The sequence below is a fragment of the Mus musculus genome, chromosome 1, assembly GCF_000001635.26.
Source record: "Mus musculus strain C57BL/6J chromosome 1, GRCm38.p6 C57BL/6J".
Lineage (NCBI taxonomy): Eukaryota > Metazoa > Chordata > Mammalia > Rodentia > Muridae > Mus > Mus musculus.
In genome coordinates, this window is record NC_000067.6 from 45,787,903 (window position 1) to 45,806,405 (window position 18,503).

Genomic DNA, 18,503 nt, shown 5'->3' on the forward strand with positions numbered 1-18,503 from the left:
AAAGACAAGGAGGGACACTTCATACTCATCAAAGGTAAAATCCTCCAAGAGGAACTCTCAATTCTGAATATCTACGCTCCAAATGCAAGGGCAGCCACATTCATTAAAGACACTTTAGTAAAGCTCAAAGCACACATTGCACCTCACACAATAATAGTGGGAGACTTCAACACACCACTTTCATCAATGGACAGATCGTGGAAACAGAAACTAAACATGGACACAGTGAAACTAACAGAAGTTATGAAACAAATGGACCTGATAGATATCTACAGAACATTTTATCCTAAAACAAAAGGATATACCTTCTTCTCAGCACCTCACGGGACCTTCTCCAAAATTGACCATATAATTGGTCACAAAACAGGCCTCAACAGATACAAAAATATTGAAATTGTCCCATGTATCCTATCAGACCACCATGGCCTAAGGCTGATCTTCAATAACAACATAAATAATGGAAAGCCAACATTCACGTGGAAACTGAACAACACTCTTCTCAATGATACCTTGGTCAATGAAGGAATAAAGAAAGAAATTAAAGACTTTTTAGAGTTTAATGAAAATGAAGCCACAACATACCCAAACCTATGGGACACGATGAAAGCATTTCTAAGAGGGAAACTCATAGCTCTGAGTGCCTCCAAGAAGAAACGGGAGAGAGCACATACTAGCAGCTTGACAACACATCTAAAAGCTCTGGAAAAAAAGGAAGCAAATTCACCCAAGAGGAGTAGACGGCAGGAAATAATCAAACTCAGGGGTGAAATCAACCAAGTGGAAACAAGAAGAACTATTCAAAGAATTAACCAAACGGGAAACAAGAAGAACTCTTCAAAGAATTAACCAAACGGGAAACAAGAAGAACTATTCAAAGAATTAACCAAACGAGGAGTTGGTTCTTTGAGAAAATCAACAAGATAGATAAACCCTTAGCTAGACTCACTAGAGGGCACAGGGACAAAATCCTAATTAACAAAATCAGAAATGAAAAGGGAGACATAACAACAGATCCTGAAGAAATCCAAAATACCATCAGATCCTTCTACAAAAGGCTATACTTAACAAAAGTGGAAAACCTGGACGAAATGGACAAATTTCTGGACAGATACCAGGTACCAAAGTTGAATCAGGATCAAGTTGACCATCTAAACAGTCCCATGTCCCCTAAAGAAATAGAAGCAGTTATTAATAGTCTCCCAGCCAAAAAAAGCCCAGGACCAGACGGGTTTAGTGCAGAGTTCTATCAGACCTTCAGAGAAGATTTAATTCCAGTTCTGCACAAACTATTTCACAAAATAGAAGTAGAAGGTACTCTACCCAACTCATTTTATGAAGCCACATTTACTCTGATACCTAAACCACAGAAAGATCCAACAAAGATAGAGAACTTCAGACCAATTTCTCTTATGAATATCGATGCAAAAATCCTCAATAAAATTCTCGCTAACCGAATCCAAGAACACATTAAAGCAATCATCCTTCCTGACCAAGTAGGCTTTATTCCAGAGATGCAGGGATGGTTTAATATACCAAAATCCATCAATGTAATCCATTATATAAACCAACTCAAAGACAAAAACCACATGATCATCTCGTTAGATGCAGAAAAAGCATTTGACAAGATCCAACACCCATTCATGATAAAAGTCTTGGAAAGATCAGAAATTCAAGGCCCATACCTAAACATGATAAAAGCAATCTACAGCAAACCAGTAGCCAACATCTAGTAAATGGAGAGAAGCTAGAAGCAATCCCACTAAAATCAGGGACTAGACAAGGCTGCCCACTTTCTCCCTACCTTTTCAACATAGTACTTGAAGTCCTAGCCAGAGCAATTCGAAAACAAAAGGAGATCAAGGGGATACAAATTGGAAAAGAGGAAGTCAAAATATCACTTTTTGCAGATGATATGATAGTATATATAAGTGACCCTAAAAATTCCACCAGAGAACTCCTAAGCCTGATAAACAGCTTCGGTGAAGTAGCTGGATATAAAATTAACTCAAACAAGTCAATGGCCTTTCTCTACACAAAGAATAAACAGGCTGAGAAAGAAATTAGGGAAACAACACCTTTCTCAATAGTCACAAATAATATAAAATATCTTGGTGTGACTCTAACTAAGGAAGTGAAAGATCTGTATGAGAAAAAATTCAAGTCCCTGAAGAAAGAAATTAAAGAAGATCTCAGAAGATGGAAAGATCTCCCATGCTCATGGATTGGCAGGATCAACATTGTAAAAATGGCTATCTTGCCAAAAGCAATCTACAGATTCAATGCAATCCCCATCAAAATTCCAACTCAATTCTTCAACGAATTAGAAGGAGCAATTTGCAAATTCATCTGGAATAACAAAAAACCTAAGATAGCAAAAACTCTTCTCAAGGATAAAAGAACCTCTGGTGGAATCACCATGCCTGACCTAAAGATTTACTACATAGCAATTGTGATAAAAACTGCATGGTACTGGTATACTGACAGACAAGTAGACCAATGGAATAGAATTGAAGACCCAGAAATGAACCCACACACCTATGGTCACTTGATCTTCGACAAGGGAGCTAAAACCATCCAGTGGAAGAAAGACAGCATTTTCAACAATTGGTGCTGGCACAACTGGTTGTTATCATGCGAATCGATCCATACTTATCTCCTTGTACTAAGGTCAAATCTAAGTGGATCAAGGAACTTCACATAAAACCAGAGACACTGAAACTTATAGAGGAGAAAGTGGGGAAAAGCCTTGAAGATATGGGCACAGGGGAAAAATTCCTGAATAGAACAGCAATGGCTTGTGCTGTAAGATCGAGAATTGACAAATGGGACCTCATGAAACTCCAAAGCTTCTGCAAGACAAAAGACACCGTCAATAAGACAAAAAGACCACCAACAGATTGGGAAAGGGTCTTTACCTATCCTAAATCAGATAGGGGACTAATATCCAACATATATAAAGAACTCAAGAAGGTGGACTTCAGAAAATCAAATAACCCCATTAAAAAATGGGGCTCAGAACTGAACAAAGAATTCTCACCTGAGGAATACCGAATGGCAGAGAAGCACCTGAAAAAATGTTCAACATCCTTAATCATCAGGGAAATGCAAATCAAAACAACCCTGAGATTCCACCTCACACCAGTCAGAATGGCTAAGATCAAAAATTCAGGTGACAGCAGATGCTGGCGTGGATGTGGAGAAAGAGGAACACTCCTCCATTGTTGGTGGGATTGCAAGCTTGTACAACCACTCTGGAAATCAGTCTGGCGGTTCCTCAGAAAATTGGACATAGTACTACCGGAAGATCCAGCAATACCTCTCCTGGGCATATATCCAGAAGATGCCCCAACTGGTAAGAAGGACACATGCTCCACTATGTTCATAGCAGCCTTATTTATAACAGCCAGAAGCTGGAAAGAACCCAGATGCCCCTCAACAGAGGAATGGATACAGAAAATGTGGTACATCTACACAATGGAGTACTACTCAGCTATTAAAAAGAATGAATTTATGAAATTCCTAGGCAAATGGATGGACCTGGAGGGCATCATCCTGAGTGAGGTAACACAATCACAAAGGAACTCACACAATATGTACTCACTGATAAGTGGATATTAGCCCAAAACCTAGGATACCCAAGATATAAGATACAATTTGCTAAACACATGAAACTCAAGAAGAATGAAGACTGAAGTGTGGACACTATGCCCTTCCTTAGAATTGGGAACAAAACACCCATGGAAGGAGTTACAGAGACAAAGTTTGGAGCTGAGATGAAAGGATGGATCATGTAGAGACTGCCATATCCAGGGAATCACCCCATAATCAGCTTCCAAACGCTGACACCATTGCATACACTAGCAAGATTTTATCGAAAGGACCCAGATGTAGCTGTCTCTTGTGAGACTATGCTGGGGCCTAGCAAACACAGAAGTTGATTCTCACAGTCAGCTAATGGATGGATCACAGGGCTCCCAATGGAGGAGCTAGAGAAAGTACCCAAGGAGCTAAAGGGATCTGCAACCCTATAGGTGGATCAACATTATGAACTAACCAGTACCCCGGAGCTCTTGACTCTAGCTGCATATGTATCAAAAGATGGCCTAGCCGGCCATCACTGGAAAGAGAGGCCTATTGGACTCGCAAACTGTATATGCCCAGTACAGGGGAACGCCAGGGCCAAAAACAAAAAAAAAAAAAAAAAAAAAAATGGGAATGAGTGGGTAGGGAAGTGGGGGGGGGGGTATTGGGGACTTTTGGGATAGCATTGGAAATGTAATTGAAGAAAATATGTAATAAAAATAAATAAATAAATAAAAGCCCTATAACATTTAACTATTGTAATATGAATGTTATGAGTTAGATGCTCTCTTATAAAATATTTATTTTGTTATAATTTATACATTTTATTCATCACTGTGAAAGCTGATTTGTTTTCGTTTGTTTGTTTGTTTTTTGAGACAGGATTTCTCTGTAGCCCTGGCTGTCCTGGAACTCACTTTGTAGACCAGGCTGGCCTCGAACTCAGAAATCTGCCTGCCTCTGCCTCCCAAGTGCTGGGATTAAAGGCGTGAGCCACCATGCCCAGTTAACACAGAGAATAAACTAAATAAAAGAAGATGAAAACTGGGGGATTCTCTTCTGTCACCTAAAACAAAACTGACAAGTAATTATAAAAACACATGGCCATAAGGTCTAGAATTGAAAATACATACTTGCGACTGCTACTATACTACACAGATGATACTTAAACATGTTGTAATAATGACAGTTAGAATTATCCTCATATTAGCTTTTCTGAAAATATATCTTACAGAGAAGAAGGGCGGGTCTCTTAATCTGTGACTGGTACTATGAAGCACCCCAGTTCCTTGAAGATTCTGTAGGTTGGCCTCTTTGGGTTGATTTTCTTTTGAAGTAACTGCTCCCATTATTAAGTCTGAAATAGCATCATTCATAATAGAGTGTACCCAACACACTACTCACACCTTTATATTTTGTATCAACTTCCCAACCGTGCTATGCTAGGTGTCTTCTAGAAAGACAGACATTTATTGAAATGTTTCCCCACTTGTATCTAGCACTAGCATATACATCACAGAGTTACTTTAATATGTTCGTCTTTAGTTAAAGGCTATTCCTGGCTGTCAACTTGACTATATCTGGAATGAACTACAAACCAGAATTGGAAGGCTCATCTGTGATCCTGATCTTGAGGCTGGGAGATACAAGTTTCTGACGTGGATCTTGGCATGGAAAATCTTAAGGCATAGTGGCTGTGGAAAAACTTTGCCCCAGGCAAGGTAGTACAGGCCTTTAATCCCAGGAGACTGAGGCAAGGAAATCTGTGAGTTCAAGGTCAGCATGCGACAAAGCAAGTTGCAGATCCAGGTGTGGTGGTACACACCTTTAATCTGGGTCACACCTTCTGCTGGAGACCTACATAAGGACATTGGAAGAAGGAAAATTCTCTCTTCTTCCCCTGTGTGCCTTGTGGAACTGAGCAACTGATAGATTCTTGGACTTTCATTCACTGCTGCTGCTGACCATTGTTGGGGAGTTGGACTACAGACTATAAGTCATCAACAAATTCCCTTACTATATAGAGACTACCCATAAGTTCTGTGACTCTAGAGAACCCTGACTAATACAATGACAAAACAGAAAAATCAAAGTATAAGAAGACATTACTCAACCAGTGCACTAGCACCAACAGTGTTCCTGTTCTATGCAAAGGAGGATGAAGAGAAGGATGAAGAGGAAGAGGAAGAGGAGGAGGAGGAGGAGGAAATGATAAATATTAAGCTGTCAAGAGAAAATTTGGTTCCTAAATGTTCATGCAAAAAGAAATAAAAACACAAATTATAATTTTATTGGAAATGTTAGTAGATTAAATTTTTGCATGGAAAGAATCCTTTCACGAGTTTAGTAGTCCAACTAGCCTTTGTCCAATCAGAAAGCCTCATTCTTTCTTAATTTAAACGAAGTTCACCAAACAGTAAAACAACTGAAGTAAAAACTAGTTTGATCATTTATTTTCTTCATTGTCTCAGAATATAATAAGCATATATCCGATCTCAAAGTTTCCAAGTTTAAAGGATGTATTACTTAGACATCAAGAGTCTAGGGTGGGATGGGGGGTTAAGCTCACTATGTTCTTCCACTATGAAAAAGCATACCATAATTATGAAAAAGAAACTCTTTAAATTTGAGATAAAAACAGAATCAGTATCTTCCTGTCTAGCTCTGTCTCCCCAAACTATGAACCCAACAAAAACTAATCGTCTCTCTCTCTCTCTCTCTCTCTCTCTCTCTCTCTCTCTCTCTCTCTCTCTCTCTCCTGCCTAAAGATCTATAGATGTTTTGACCCTTAGGATTATATTTTTCCTGCTATGAATCAGCATAAAGTTATGGTGAATTTCAAATGTATCAAGAATCTGCTCCTGTTAGGGTTAAGATATCAGATGCCCTTCCTTAGGGGTCGTTAAGAGCCAGCACAATGGAAAATATTGACAAACGAACGGTTCAACACAGATATGCAGCAACCTCGAATACAAAACACAAAGTGTTAAGAATCAACATCCTCAGAAGTGGATGCTCACAGTCAGCTACTGGATGGATCACAGGGCCCCCAATGGAGGAGCTAGAGAAAGTAACCAAGGAGCTAAAGGGATCTGCAACCCTATAGGTGGAACAACAATATGAACTAACCAGTACCTCCCGGAGCTCTAGCTGCATATGTATCAGAAGATGGCCTAGTCGGCCATCAGTGGAAAGAGAGGCCCATTGGACACGCAAACTTTATCTGCCTCAGTACAGGGGAACGGCAGGGCCAAGAAGTGGGAGTGGGAGGGTGGGGGAGTGGGTGGGGGAGCGTGTGGGGGACTTTTGGGATAGCATTGGAAATGTAACTGAAATAAATACCTAAAAAAAAAAAAAAAAAAGAATCAACATCCTCAGAAGTCAGGGCTTCTGAACAACAGGAACTGAACAACTGGAGCAAACCGGACATCACTGCAGGAGCCCTGACACCAAGGTGTACTTTTATTCTGGAGTCGAAACTGCATTGGCAAGTGTGGCGTAGATGCTACAGGAACTTAGCGATGCTCATAGAACCGCCATAAAGAGCTAAAGCGCCCCACTTCAGTTACCATTGCAAGAAGACGCTCTTTGAACCCCGCCCCCTCCCAAAAAAAGGCAACGGAGGGGGGTGGGATAGGAGTAGGGTGACTGCGTCATCTTGCTGTCGCTCAATCACAGTGACAGAAAAGGCAACGGCTTCAGTAGGAGAAAGGATGTTCACTTCCGCTTCTGGCGGAACCTTTAGAGTCCGGTAAAAGAGGCCGAAGAGAAAACTCTCTTCTGTATCGAATAGCTGTAGCGGCATCTGGTATGATTTAACTTTGTGCGTGGCTGTTGGGCTTTACTCCTTCTACAAGGGTTTTAATTTGACCCTGCCCAAACTAAAGATGGCGGCGTAGGCGTGGAGCCGACCATAGAGTCTCCAGGCTAGAGAGGCCCAGGCGGGCCGCGGGCGGAAGAGTAGGGCCAGGCCAGTCGGCCTATGAAGGAAGTTCGTAATCCGGCCGGTGCTCGGTGCTTCCTGCGCCTGCGTGAAGATGGTAGAAGAGGGAGTCCGCGTGGTTCGCTGCGGCGGCAGCCGGCTGAACTTCAGGAGGGCCGTGTTCTCCGTGGATTCCAAGTATGCAGTAGGCTGCGGGTCAACAGGGCTCCGGGCACCGCGGGCCGGGGAGGGGAGTGCCCGGCGCGGCGCGGCCCACGGTCGGACTGCGAGGCTGGAGTCCGCGGCGCCGCGCAGCGCATGGACCGACCCGGAGCTCCCCGGAGCCGCCCGGCTTTGCTGCTGTGTCTGTGTGCCTTGCACCCAGGACTCCACCTGCGGGAAGGTTGGCGGTTACAGGGGCAGGTCAGGTGTCTACAAGGGACTAGGAGCCGCTCGGTTGGAAAATGGTCACTCTCTCCGTATGTGCACCGGTCTGACCATGCAGACTAATGTTCACGTGTGGAACGTTTTGGACTTCAAAATCATTAATGATTCAGCCTTTTTCCCGCAGAAAAACATCATAATTACCAGGCTCCTTTTTTCCTTTTTTTTTTTTTTGAGTTTTACATAAAAACAGATGTTAGATCTGTAGGAGAAAGTGTCTATATGCACACAACTTTTACAATAGTGGCTTTCAGTTCGCTGCTTGTCAGCTGGCATTGTTGCTGCCACGTTGTATCATCTAGAAGAGGTGTGTAGTAGGGCTAGTTTTTCAGAGCACTCTGAATGTAGAGATACTTAGGCTCAGTTGTTTGAATGCTTGATCCCCAAGAGGAGCAATTATTCCTGAAGGATTAGGAAGCAGACCCTCCTTGGAGGAGGTGTGCCAATGGGGCAGGCTTGAAAGGTTCAAAAGCCTAATCCATTATCAGCTCTCTGCACAGGGATGTCTCCTGTACTGCTCCAGCTCTCTCTCTCTTTCTCTCTCTCTCTCTCTCTCTCTCCCTCTCTCTCTCTCTCTCTCTCTCTCTCTCTCTCTCACACACACACACACACACACACACACACACCCATCATGGGCTCCACTGTGATGGTCATGGATTCTACCCTCTGCAACTGTGAACTGCAAATAGTAAATACCCCTATTTTAGAAAGGTATTTATAGTATTTGTGGAAGGTGTACTCTCCCGCAATACCCTGCCAGTATACTTACCAGTATACGGGGTTTTGTTGACATTGTTTTATGAATTAAAGGGATAAAATGGACATAGCGGAGTTGTCACAGTTCTGCCCCTTCAAATTCATCCTTATACTCATTTTTACCCTGCATTGAACATTGCCTCACCTTGTCTGTTAAATGAGGTGTTTGGTCCATATCATTTTCCAAGTCTGATAGGATTTTTTTTTAAAGCTTTGGTCAATGGTTTGATCTTTAACTAGCTGAGCTGACAAAATCAAAACAAGAAATTTGACTGTGTAGTGAGGAATAGAGAAGTCAGTGTAGATGTTTGAAAGCCTAGGTGCTTTTAAGACTTTGTTACGTCATAGTGAGAAAGATGAAAATTGCAGAGGGCTACTATCTGTTGTTATATGCTTTTCTATTGCCATTAGAAAATACTGGGACCAAAGGAACTTATAAAACAAAATGTTTAATTTGAGGTTCACAATTGCAGAGGTTAGAATCCATGATCATCGCAGTGGAGAGCATGATTGGGGCCTGGGGGGGGTGGGGTGGGGGGAGGTGTGGCAGGCATGATGCTGGAGCAGTACAGGAGACATCCCTGTGTAGACAGCTGAAAATGGATTAGGCTTTTGAAGCCTTCAGGCCTGCCCCCAGTGGCACAACTCTTCCAACGAGGGTCTGCCTCTAATCCTTCAGGAATGATTGCTCCACTTGGGGCCAAAACCTTCAGACTTCTGAGCCTGTGGGGACCATTCCATTTTCCTTTAAACACCCACATTAGGCTAAGCCGAGAAGGTTGTCTATTGGTTGTTCTATGAATGGCCTCCCTTATAGGTACACAGTAGTATCCAAAAGGGTAGGTTGACTTGCTTTGTTTTTGTTTTCACTTAATGTTGTGACGATTGGACCTTGCACATACCAGACAAGCACTCTACCACTGAGACCTGCTTCCCAGCACCTGTTCCACCCTTTGTGGGCACCCACTCTTTTGTTTATTTTCATTGGGGAGGGGTCTCACTGAGTTGCTCAGGTTGGTTTTAAACTTGCTATGTAGTCCAGAAAGCCTGTGATCTCCTGCCTCAGCAGTTCATAAGAAGGTTAAGTTACCGGCCTGTGTCATCAGGCCCAACTTAGAGAAATGTGTTTTACTGTTTAGTCAAAAATAATAATAAAATAAACCTCTGTTTTGTTTGTTTGTTGTTTATTTTTTTGTTTTTTAATCTTATTTGAGGTGAGTTAAAGTCAAGTTTTGCAAAGTTAACATAGTATGAATATGAAACCCAACTGTGTTAACCACTCATGGAAGCTAAGAACTCCTTAGGAATGGTCCAGGCTACAGATTTTTAGCCTCTTAACTAAAGTACTCAGGATCCTGGGTCTAGTCATGAAGACTACCAAACACTGCAGGTGCTTTGCAGTGATTGCTTTCTTGAGCTTATTACACATAGAGCCAATGTATCTTAGGCATACCGTCAGTTGTGAACCACATTCTGGCTTCAAAGGTGTGCACAGATAAGCAACCCAGTATCATTGATTTAATAAGACAGGCTGTAGCAACCCTGGTCGGCATTGTATTTCTTAGGATTAAGTCATGTGCAGGGTGCTTTGGCAGCACAGAGAATAGTCTGACTGGGTTCTCAGTGACCTGAACCTTCCACGGTGAGAAAAGTGAAATATGGTTGACACAGAGCAAAATTCTTTTCTGAGCTTTTCTTAGGTAAGTTCTGTTATGAATGTAACCACTTTGATAATGAAGGAGCATCAGGTTTGTGGGGAAAAGCCACAACCGTAAGATGATATAGGCAAAATTAGTACTTCATCAATTAGAAGATGGATATGTATACAGGAGTGACCTGGACCTCACCATTGAGAGCACAACCTTTTATTCGGCATTTGTGAGCTGATGTCTCCAGTTAGCGAGGGAGAATTGGGTTGTTTGAAGAATAATGCTGTGTCATCTCATAGTCTTTTCTGCATTAGTAGAACATCTCATATCCTCGTCTCATATCCTCATATGGTTGACAACACACACAGACACACACACACACACACACACACACACACACACACATATATATATATATACTTGAATATACAATTCTTTTTTTTTTCTTTAAAGTTTTAAGATTTATTTATTTCATGTATGTGAGTATACTGTAGCTGTCTTCAGACACACCAGAAGAGGGCATCAGATCCCATTACAGATGGTTGTGAGCCACCATGTGGTTGCTGGGAATTGAACTCAGGACCTCTGGAAGAGCAGTCAGTGCTCTTAACCACTGGGCCATCTCTCCAGCCTGAATATACAATTCTTAAGCTATTTTGAAGTGTATCTGCATGTTATTATCTTAATAACAGGCCATAAAACAATTATACTATCTGTATAGTGTGTGAGACTTAGCGCGCTCTCTCTCTCTCTTTTCCAGGTATATCTTCTGTGTCTCGGGAGACTTTGTCAAGGTCTATAGCACGACCACAGAAGAGTGTGTGCACATTCTGCATGGGCACACAGATCTGGTGTCTGGAATCCTCGTCAACCCCAGCAACCATCTGCAGGTGCCAGCTTGTAATTGTACATGTGTCCATTTTTACTGTTAGCAGAAACAATTGGGTTAAATTTGGAGTGGGTCCATCTGTAGGTTCTCCTATTCGGGGTATTTTTTTTCAGTTTTCTGAGAGTGGAAAGAGGTCCATAGCCTAGAACTACACTGCCCATGGGATATTCTGTGAACCATTTCAACTGCATGATGCTAATAGTTGTTACTTGATAAGGCAAGGCTGTTTTTATCTATATGAGGTTCTGAAATATAGGTGATGTTAAGTGGATTCTTGATTATTGGTCCCCATACAGCAGTGGCATTGTGACTATCCAAACATGTGCCCTTACTTTCCAATTTTTAAAAAATTCAATGTATTTCAATATTTTGCTCTTGTTATAAGTTTTAACGAGTTGCTATTTCCTGTGTTAGTCATAGCAACATGGAGGCTATTGCTTGGTTTTGGAAAGATTGACATTGCCACCATAACTGTGCCATAAAAGACATAGGGCATAAAATAACACTCCTGTTTTATCTCCTAAGTTCTCCAAGATCTGCTCTTAAAAATCAGAGTCAAATAACTCTTCTGTATGATCCAGTTATATTTTTTATTCCTGTATTACATATTTATCCTTTGCGGGCTTTTAATGAAAAAAGTGTTCTTAAGTTAAAATCATATTTATTAAGTATGTGTTATAACCTTTGTTGGTAGACAAAAAAAACATATATACAGATTGTATAAGTTTTCTCTTAAAGTCAGAAGTAGTTTTAAAATATTTGATTAATTTTTTTGAGAATTTCATACATTGTATTTGATCATATGCATCCCTTTCCCCCAGATCCACCCTCCTTTCCAGAGACACCAACTCTATTCTCTTCCCCCCACCTTCTCTCTTAAGAGAAAATCCAATTAGTGCTGTCTATAAGGCCACATACAGATGAGCAGTCTTATCAGCAGGTTGGGGTGAGGTTGCAGGATAACAATTGTGTGAACCTGAGAGGTCTCCATTTTGATGATACTTATATTTTTAACTGTTTTGTTAATCCTTATGTATGTGTCTTGGATACAATATCTGGCTTTATTTTCTACTTAAGATAATTATTTTGCTTGAGAAGATAATGTTTTACTCAAATTCTTTTTATTTTTAATCCATGAATTCATGACTCGGTTCACAAAAAATGTCAAAGTGGCCCTTTTTTTCAAATTCAAATTATTTATAAACCTTATAAACAAGTTATTTTCTCAACAAATCTGTGAAACCGAAGTAAAGCTAAGTATTTTTAACAGACATAATCCTATGTGTTACTAAGGTCTGTGCTCACCAAGAATGGTCCACAGACTAGTGTTCTAACACTGTCAAGCCTTACTGTAGTGATGTACAGCAAAGACTGAGAGTCCTGGAACTCAGCACCATGGAGTTGCCATAGAGTCTCAGTGTGCAAGAATTCCTTCTGTGTTTGTTTAAAGTATTGGTCCTTAATGGATTGAGTTTAAACAGAGGAGTGTTCTCGTCATTTCAGGAATTTTTTTTAATGCTTAGGTAAGATGAGTGCAGTGACACCAGTGAAAAGGCATTTTGGCTTTGGATAAACGAGAGCGAGTTCTTAAGTGCTCTTCACTCAGCTCCCTACCTTATCCCGCTGTGGAGTAGAGTGTCGATTCCCACCTCCTTCCTTTCTGTTTAAAAGCTGAAACTGTTAGATCGTTTTAATTAGATGAGTTTGCAGAAACCACTGGTTGGTTTCCTTTATTTCAAATACTTTGGGCAGAAGCTGTTTCATGTTTGGGGGAATATTTATTTGTTTTACTGTGCAATCTAAATCTGATACTTTTTGAGTACCATTTTGGGGCTCATAAAGCTTTGCATTTAAATCTTAAATAGAGATATTCAACTTTTATAAATTTGACTACCTCTTCAATGCCAACCATGAGATAATGCACAGCAACCAGGACACAGTCCTTTCTGCCTTTCACTGTCACTGGGTCTCGTTGGGATGGTGTTTAATCTGTCTTGTACGGTTTTTACCCTGCAGCTCTACTCTTGTTCCTTTGATGGCACAATTAAGCTGTGGGACTATGTTGATGGCATTCTGATAAAGGTATGTGTATTGCTCTTTAGTTCTCTTCTGTAAAGCCTAATCGTTAAGGGACTTACTGAACAATTTGAACTATATAAAAATTTCAAGATCCTACCGTAAAAAGAAGACTGATAAGCACTGAGAGAAGGTATTTTACTCACCAATAAGAAACAACTAGTTAGGCTAACAGGACAGGAGATAAGTAAGCATGGGCACTGTAGGGGTTGCTCCGTGCTGGAGTGTCTGTGTGCGGCCCTGGCTGCTGTCCCAGCATTTTCAGGGAGAACTGGTGGAGTCAAAAGTAAGCTAGGAATTGACATGACAGAAAAAGAAATACCAATTACCATGAGGAGGTGATTCATCCTATTAATTTTAGCAGTGTAAATTTAAACAAGTAGAGTGATTTATTTTTTTCCCCTTGCTAAAATTCACATTGAGTGGAGTAATGAGTACAATTTAGACAGATTTTTATATGTGCAGTCGATGAGAGGAAAACAAAAATTACAGTACTTTTTTTCTATAAGAATTTACATCTTTGAAATATCTTGTTATATTTAAATTATATCATTGAACGATCTTGTTATGTAGTCCTTAAATTACAGTGGGAAAAAAATCTATATAACCTGATATTAGATAAAATTATTATAGGTTGCAATCATTGAAAAGCCAGGAAAGTATATCAAAAGATAAATCATCAAATAGTGTACATGGCCTCTATAGACAGGTACTCTCTTGAGGTACGAAACATCAGTAAGAAGTCCTTAAATTGCACCATGAGTTCTGTGTTCTGGAGGAGCTAGATACTGCATGGAGTGACTCATTATCTCTTTCAGACTTTCACTATTGGACCTAAACTCCACGCCTTCTTTATTCCTCTCCACGCGGAAGATTCCGTCTTCCTTACAATAAGTAAAGAAGAGCCAGGTACAGCATAATGCGCTTAATTTGTTTTTTGTGGGACATCAAATGGATCTTTACACTTTCTCAAAATTACAAGGGTCTCGACACTAGTTTCAATATCAAGCTGGCAGTTTTTGAATTGGCATGTAAATTGCTGTCGTTCGTTATGCCTTCGTGAGGCTTTTTAGTTCTGAGGTCTTCAGTGTTTAATTGAAAGGGGGGGGGGCATAGTGGGCTCAGATTTTCTGTGTTAAATCCAGGCAAGGATTTGTCTTTCTGCTGAATTTTAATATGTTAGTCTTTTATTTTTTTTTTTTCATTGGGAGCCTAACTTTTAATGGCTGAGCCACCTCTCCAGCCCTTAATAATAAGCATCACAGTCCCTTTATTTGTTGATCTTGACTCATATCAAATAATATAGATAAAAGGATAAAAGCTGATATAAAGAACCAGTAGTGTAGCTGAATTGTTACTCTGTTTACTAGCATCGAAACTATCACATATCAGGATTACAGGAATGTTTACAACATTGTCAGCAATTACAGATAGTTTTTCTCCATCATAGAATTTGGTATAACAGAATACCAACATGAAGTTACCCAAAGTAAGTTTTTAATGCTGGGATTCAAGAGGACTACTCCTTGTAAGATACAGTTATATTAGAATAAAGAGTTCAAAGAACCTTTAATATAGTGACTATAGACAGCTGAACTGCCCAAAATTTAATCCTTTATGTACAAATATATACAAGCACATGCAAATCTTTAGTATTAAAATTGCTTTCATTTTTTTACTCAATGGTATAACTGTATGTACACCAAAGAATTGCTTTAGAATCACATATGGTTGAATATTAGTAACATTTGACTTATGTGCCTATTTTATGGCCATCTGTCAGTGTTATATATAATAAGCCATCGCTAACTTACATACATGGATGTACATACAATTATGTATGTAGAGTCAAGAAGTCCACTCCAAATGTCTTCCTTTATCTCTCCACTTAATTTTTGAGACATATTCTTTCTCTTCGCCTGTAGTCTGGTGATTGAGCTAAACTAGCAGCCCCCAAGTCCCAGGGATCCTCCTGTCTGGACACCTGTTGTTGTGCTGGCTTTTGAAATTGCAGCAAACTCAGGTTTTCATGAGTTCATGGAAGCACTAATGAGTGATCTCCCTAGCCACACAATTTAGAAAGCTCTCATGTGGCTTCATTCCTTTGGCTGCTTAACTCACCAATACTATATTCATTTTTCAGTCCCATTTTATTTTTATTTATTGGGATTTTTTTTGAAACAGTTCTTTATAGTTTTATAATTGTCCTATCCTGGAACTCACTGTGTAGACCAGGCTGACTTCAAACTCACAGAGAATTTCCTTCCTCTGCCTCTGCTTCTCCCTTCAACCCTAACCCTGACCCTGCTGGGATTAAAGGTGTGTTCCCACATAGACCCACTTTAAACTGCAGCTGAGTACTTTGGAACATAAAACACTCCTGTGTAAGTTTTCTATTTCTACAGAGAGTCAGGAGTATCCAGCAGTTATGGATTTAGACTCCAATCAGATGAAGAGTTCAGGAACTGGAGTAATGGCTCAGCAGTTGAGAGCACTTGTTGCCCTACCAGAGGGCCTGTGCTTGGCTCCCTTCACACAGTTTGTTCAAAGTGTCCTACAGTTGCAGTCATGTCATATTGAGTGTGCATATAACTGTTTCAAATGACTAAGTGTATAAGCTTTATAGAAACTGTAAGAAATGACTTCCTCTGGCCAGATATATTTCAGCTGGTGTCAGTGAAGCTGCCCAAATCAACAAGCCAGGACGTGGAAGCTAGACAGCTCACCTTTGTTTTGGATTACATAAATAGGTCCCCCAAGTGCATTGCCTTTGGAAATGAGGTACGTTTGTTCTGTTGGTTTCTGTTTATATGTGAAATCTATCCCCTGAAAGTTTCCCCCTCAACACTGATGTCCAGTGCAGTAGTGCACTTTTGTTAGTAACTAAAACACTGTGACATTGTCTTAGCAAACTCTCCTGGATTATGGTATGCACAACCATCCTTATGTCATATATTCTGTCCTTTGCTCTTTTACAGTTTTCCCCGAAATAACAATGTCTGGTATTTGAACTTTTTTCTTTCCTTGTTTCATATAAAGCACTGGCATTGTTCCACTTTAGGCTGTGTTGTGTATCTTTAGAAAATATGGGCTATGTATCTATAGTGAGAATTTCCCATCATAGGAAATTCAGGTATCACAGAAAATATGGGTAAAGAAAATGTTGTCTCACCAATGACAATATTTAAAGGCTCTTATAGACTTTTTCTTGATCACATTGAAGACAACAGTTCCCAAAAGAAGTAGAATCAGAAATATTGTCATCTTTTTCCTCTTTTCAACTTAATATTGTAGCACATAGGAATATTAACATATTTTTGACATATACTTTGTGGCATTTGTACCATTATTTTGCTACCTGTTAATGCCTTATTAAAGTCAAATGCCACCAGGAGGCCTATTGCATAGCCTTGGGGTTTTTCCAGTCATTGTATCATTCTTTAGGACAGGGTTAGTTCCTCAAAGTAGAGAAGATGGGTGGCTTCATCACTGTCATTGTCATACTCGGTCTTACTGATTACCACAGTGGGTCAAATCATAGTTAGAATCCACCTCGCCTCCACCATAATTACTAATGGTGTCAAGATGAGGAGCAAAGTTAAATTCCCTGGGCCTGGAAAGACAGAGCATGATAGCAAATTGCTAAGTGTAGGAGTAATGATTGTTTCCCATAGCCCTGAAACAAGCTGATACCCAGTTAACCAGCCAGTCACCAGAATTGTGGAGGATTTATTCAGCTGGATGCCGCTCACCAGTGAGAAGAAAGTAACAATACACCTAATGGTGTAGGTAGATTTCAGAAGAATGTGTTGAGCTACAGTTAGAATGTACAGACTGAAATAAGCTATGATGATAAAGTGGCAGTTGCTGGTGTGACTGGGGCGTTGAGGAGTGACTAAATAGGGAGTGTGCATTCTGGGGTGAAGGAAATGTTTCTAGGTCTAGATTTTGGCAGCAGTTATATAGATACAGTCAAACATGGCATGGTATTGTGTGTATGCCTAATGGGGAAATATGTAAACCACTACACTTAAATATATAGTTGTAGAATTTAGGATTTAATTCTAAAGGTAAAATTAGCAAGTCATTTTGTAGTAATACAATCTTGAGGGGGTTTTTTGTTTTTTTTAATGTTACCTTCTGCTTAAACCACCAGGGAGAATACGTTGCTGCAGTCCGGGACTTTTACTTATCTGTTTATTTTTTCAAAAAGAAAAAAACATGCAAGTAAGAATTCCCTTTTATTGGCTTTGCTGTATTTACTGGAGAACTTGTTACAGTGTTGTCCAAACCTGGTGTCTTCTTTCAAAAAGTGGACCATCCTGTAGAAGTTCACACATTTTAATACATGAGGTAGGGCAGGGGCACCTTAACTAGAGAGTCTTCTCTATCCCCAAACCTCATACATACAATACAATCAAATGTGTGCTTGGTGTAATAAATGAATTTAGATTGAAAAAGCTTGGCCTGGTGATTCTCATTGACTATAGCAACCAATCTAGGCATTAGGATACTGGGGCTTTGTTCCAGTTTGTTTTCTATTGCAATGTTAAGATATCATGACCAAAAGCAGCTTGGGGAGAAAGGGGTTTATTTGGCTAACATCTCAATTTCATCGTCTGTCATAAAGGGAAGTTAGAGTAGGAACTCAGGGCAGGACATAAAACAGAGGCCATGAGTGTTGCTTGCTCTCTATGCCTCCTCACTCAGGTGCTTTTGTATAACTCCCAGACCCAGCTAACTGCCCAGAAATAACATCACTCTAGTGGGCTAGGCCCTTCCACGTCAATCTCAGTCAAAAAGTGCCCCACACTCTTGACAACAGGTCAGTCTGGAGCCATTGTCCCTGTAAGGTTTCTTCTTCCCAGGTGACCCTAGATTGGATGAAGTTCACAAAAATCACCAGCATGAACTTAAAAAACATTTCACCCATTTCATCCATCATTGACTTCAAAATAATAGGTTTAAATGGAGATGATATCTTACTGAGTTTTGAAGGATGAATAACATGCATATTTAGACGAGCTGAGAATTGTATAATCAATCTCTTAGACACTGTCATTTTCGCAGCTACACTTCTGAGATTAGCATTGTTTTGTTTATGATATACAAGAATCCTCACTTCTTCAGGAGTGGAATATCAACCAACCTAGACATAGCAAATGGATTTATCCTTCTGAATTTG

At 40.2% G+C, this 18,503-nt stretch overlaps 1 protein-coding gene across 2 annotated transcripts in view; it reads left to right on the plus strand.

Moving 5' to 3' along the window:
* The first annotated feature begins 7,250 nt into the window (after nucleotides 1–7,250).
* The window catches only part of Wdr75 (WD repeat domain 75), a 28,486-nt gene continuing 17,233 nt past the window's right edge, over nucleotides 7,251–18,503 (plus strand). Inside the window, exons 1-6 of one of the 2 annotated variants that reach the window (XM_006496307.3) lie at nucleotides 7,251–7,702; nucleotides 11,114–11,243; nucleotides 13,259–13,324; nucleotides 14,137–14,227; nucleotides 15,975–16,099; nucleotides 17,475–17,545. In XM_006496307.3, the coding sequence (XP_006496370.1) occupies nucleotides 7,620–7,702; nucleotides 11,114–11,243; nucleotides 13,259–13,324; nucleotides 14,137–14,227; nucleotides 15,975–16,099; nucleotides 17,475–17,545 (566 nt within the window). In that variant the 5' untranslated portion in view covers nucleotides 7,251–7,619. The remainder of the gene's footprint in view (nucleotides 7,703–11,113; nucleotides 11,244–13,258; nucleotides 13,325–14,136; nucleotides 14,228–15,974; nucleotides 16,100–17,474; nucleotides 17,546–18,503) is intronic. The other variant, NM_028599.3, reaches the window with a different exon arrangement.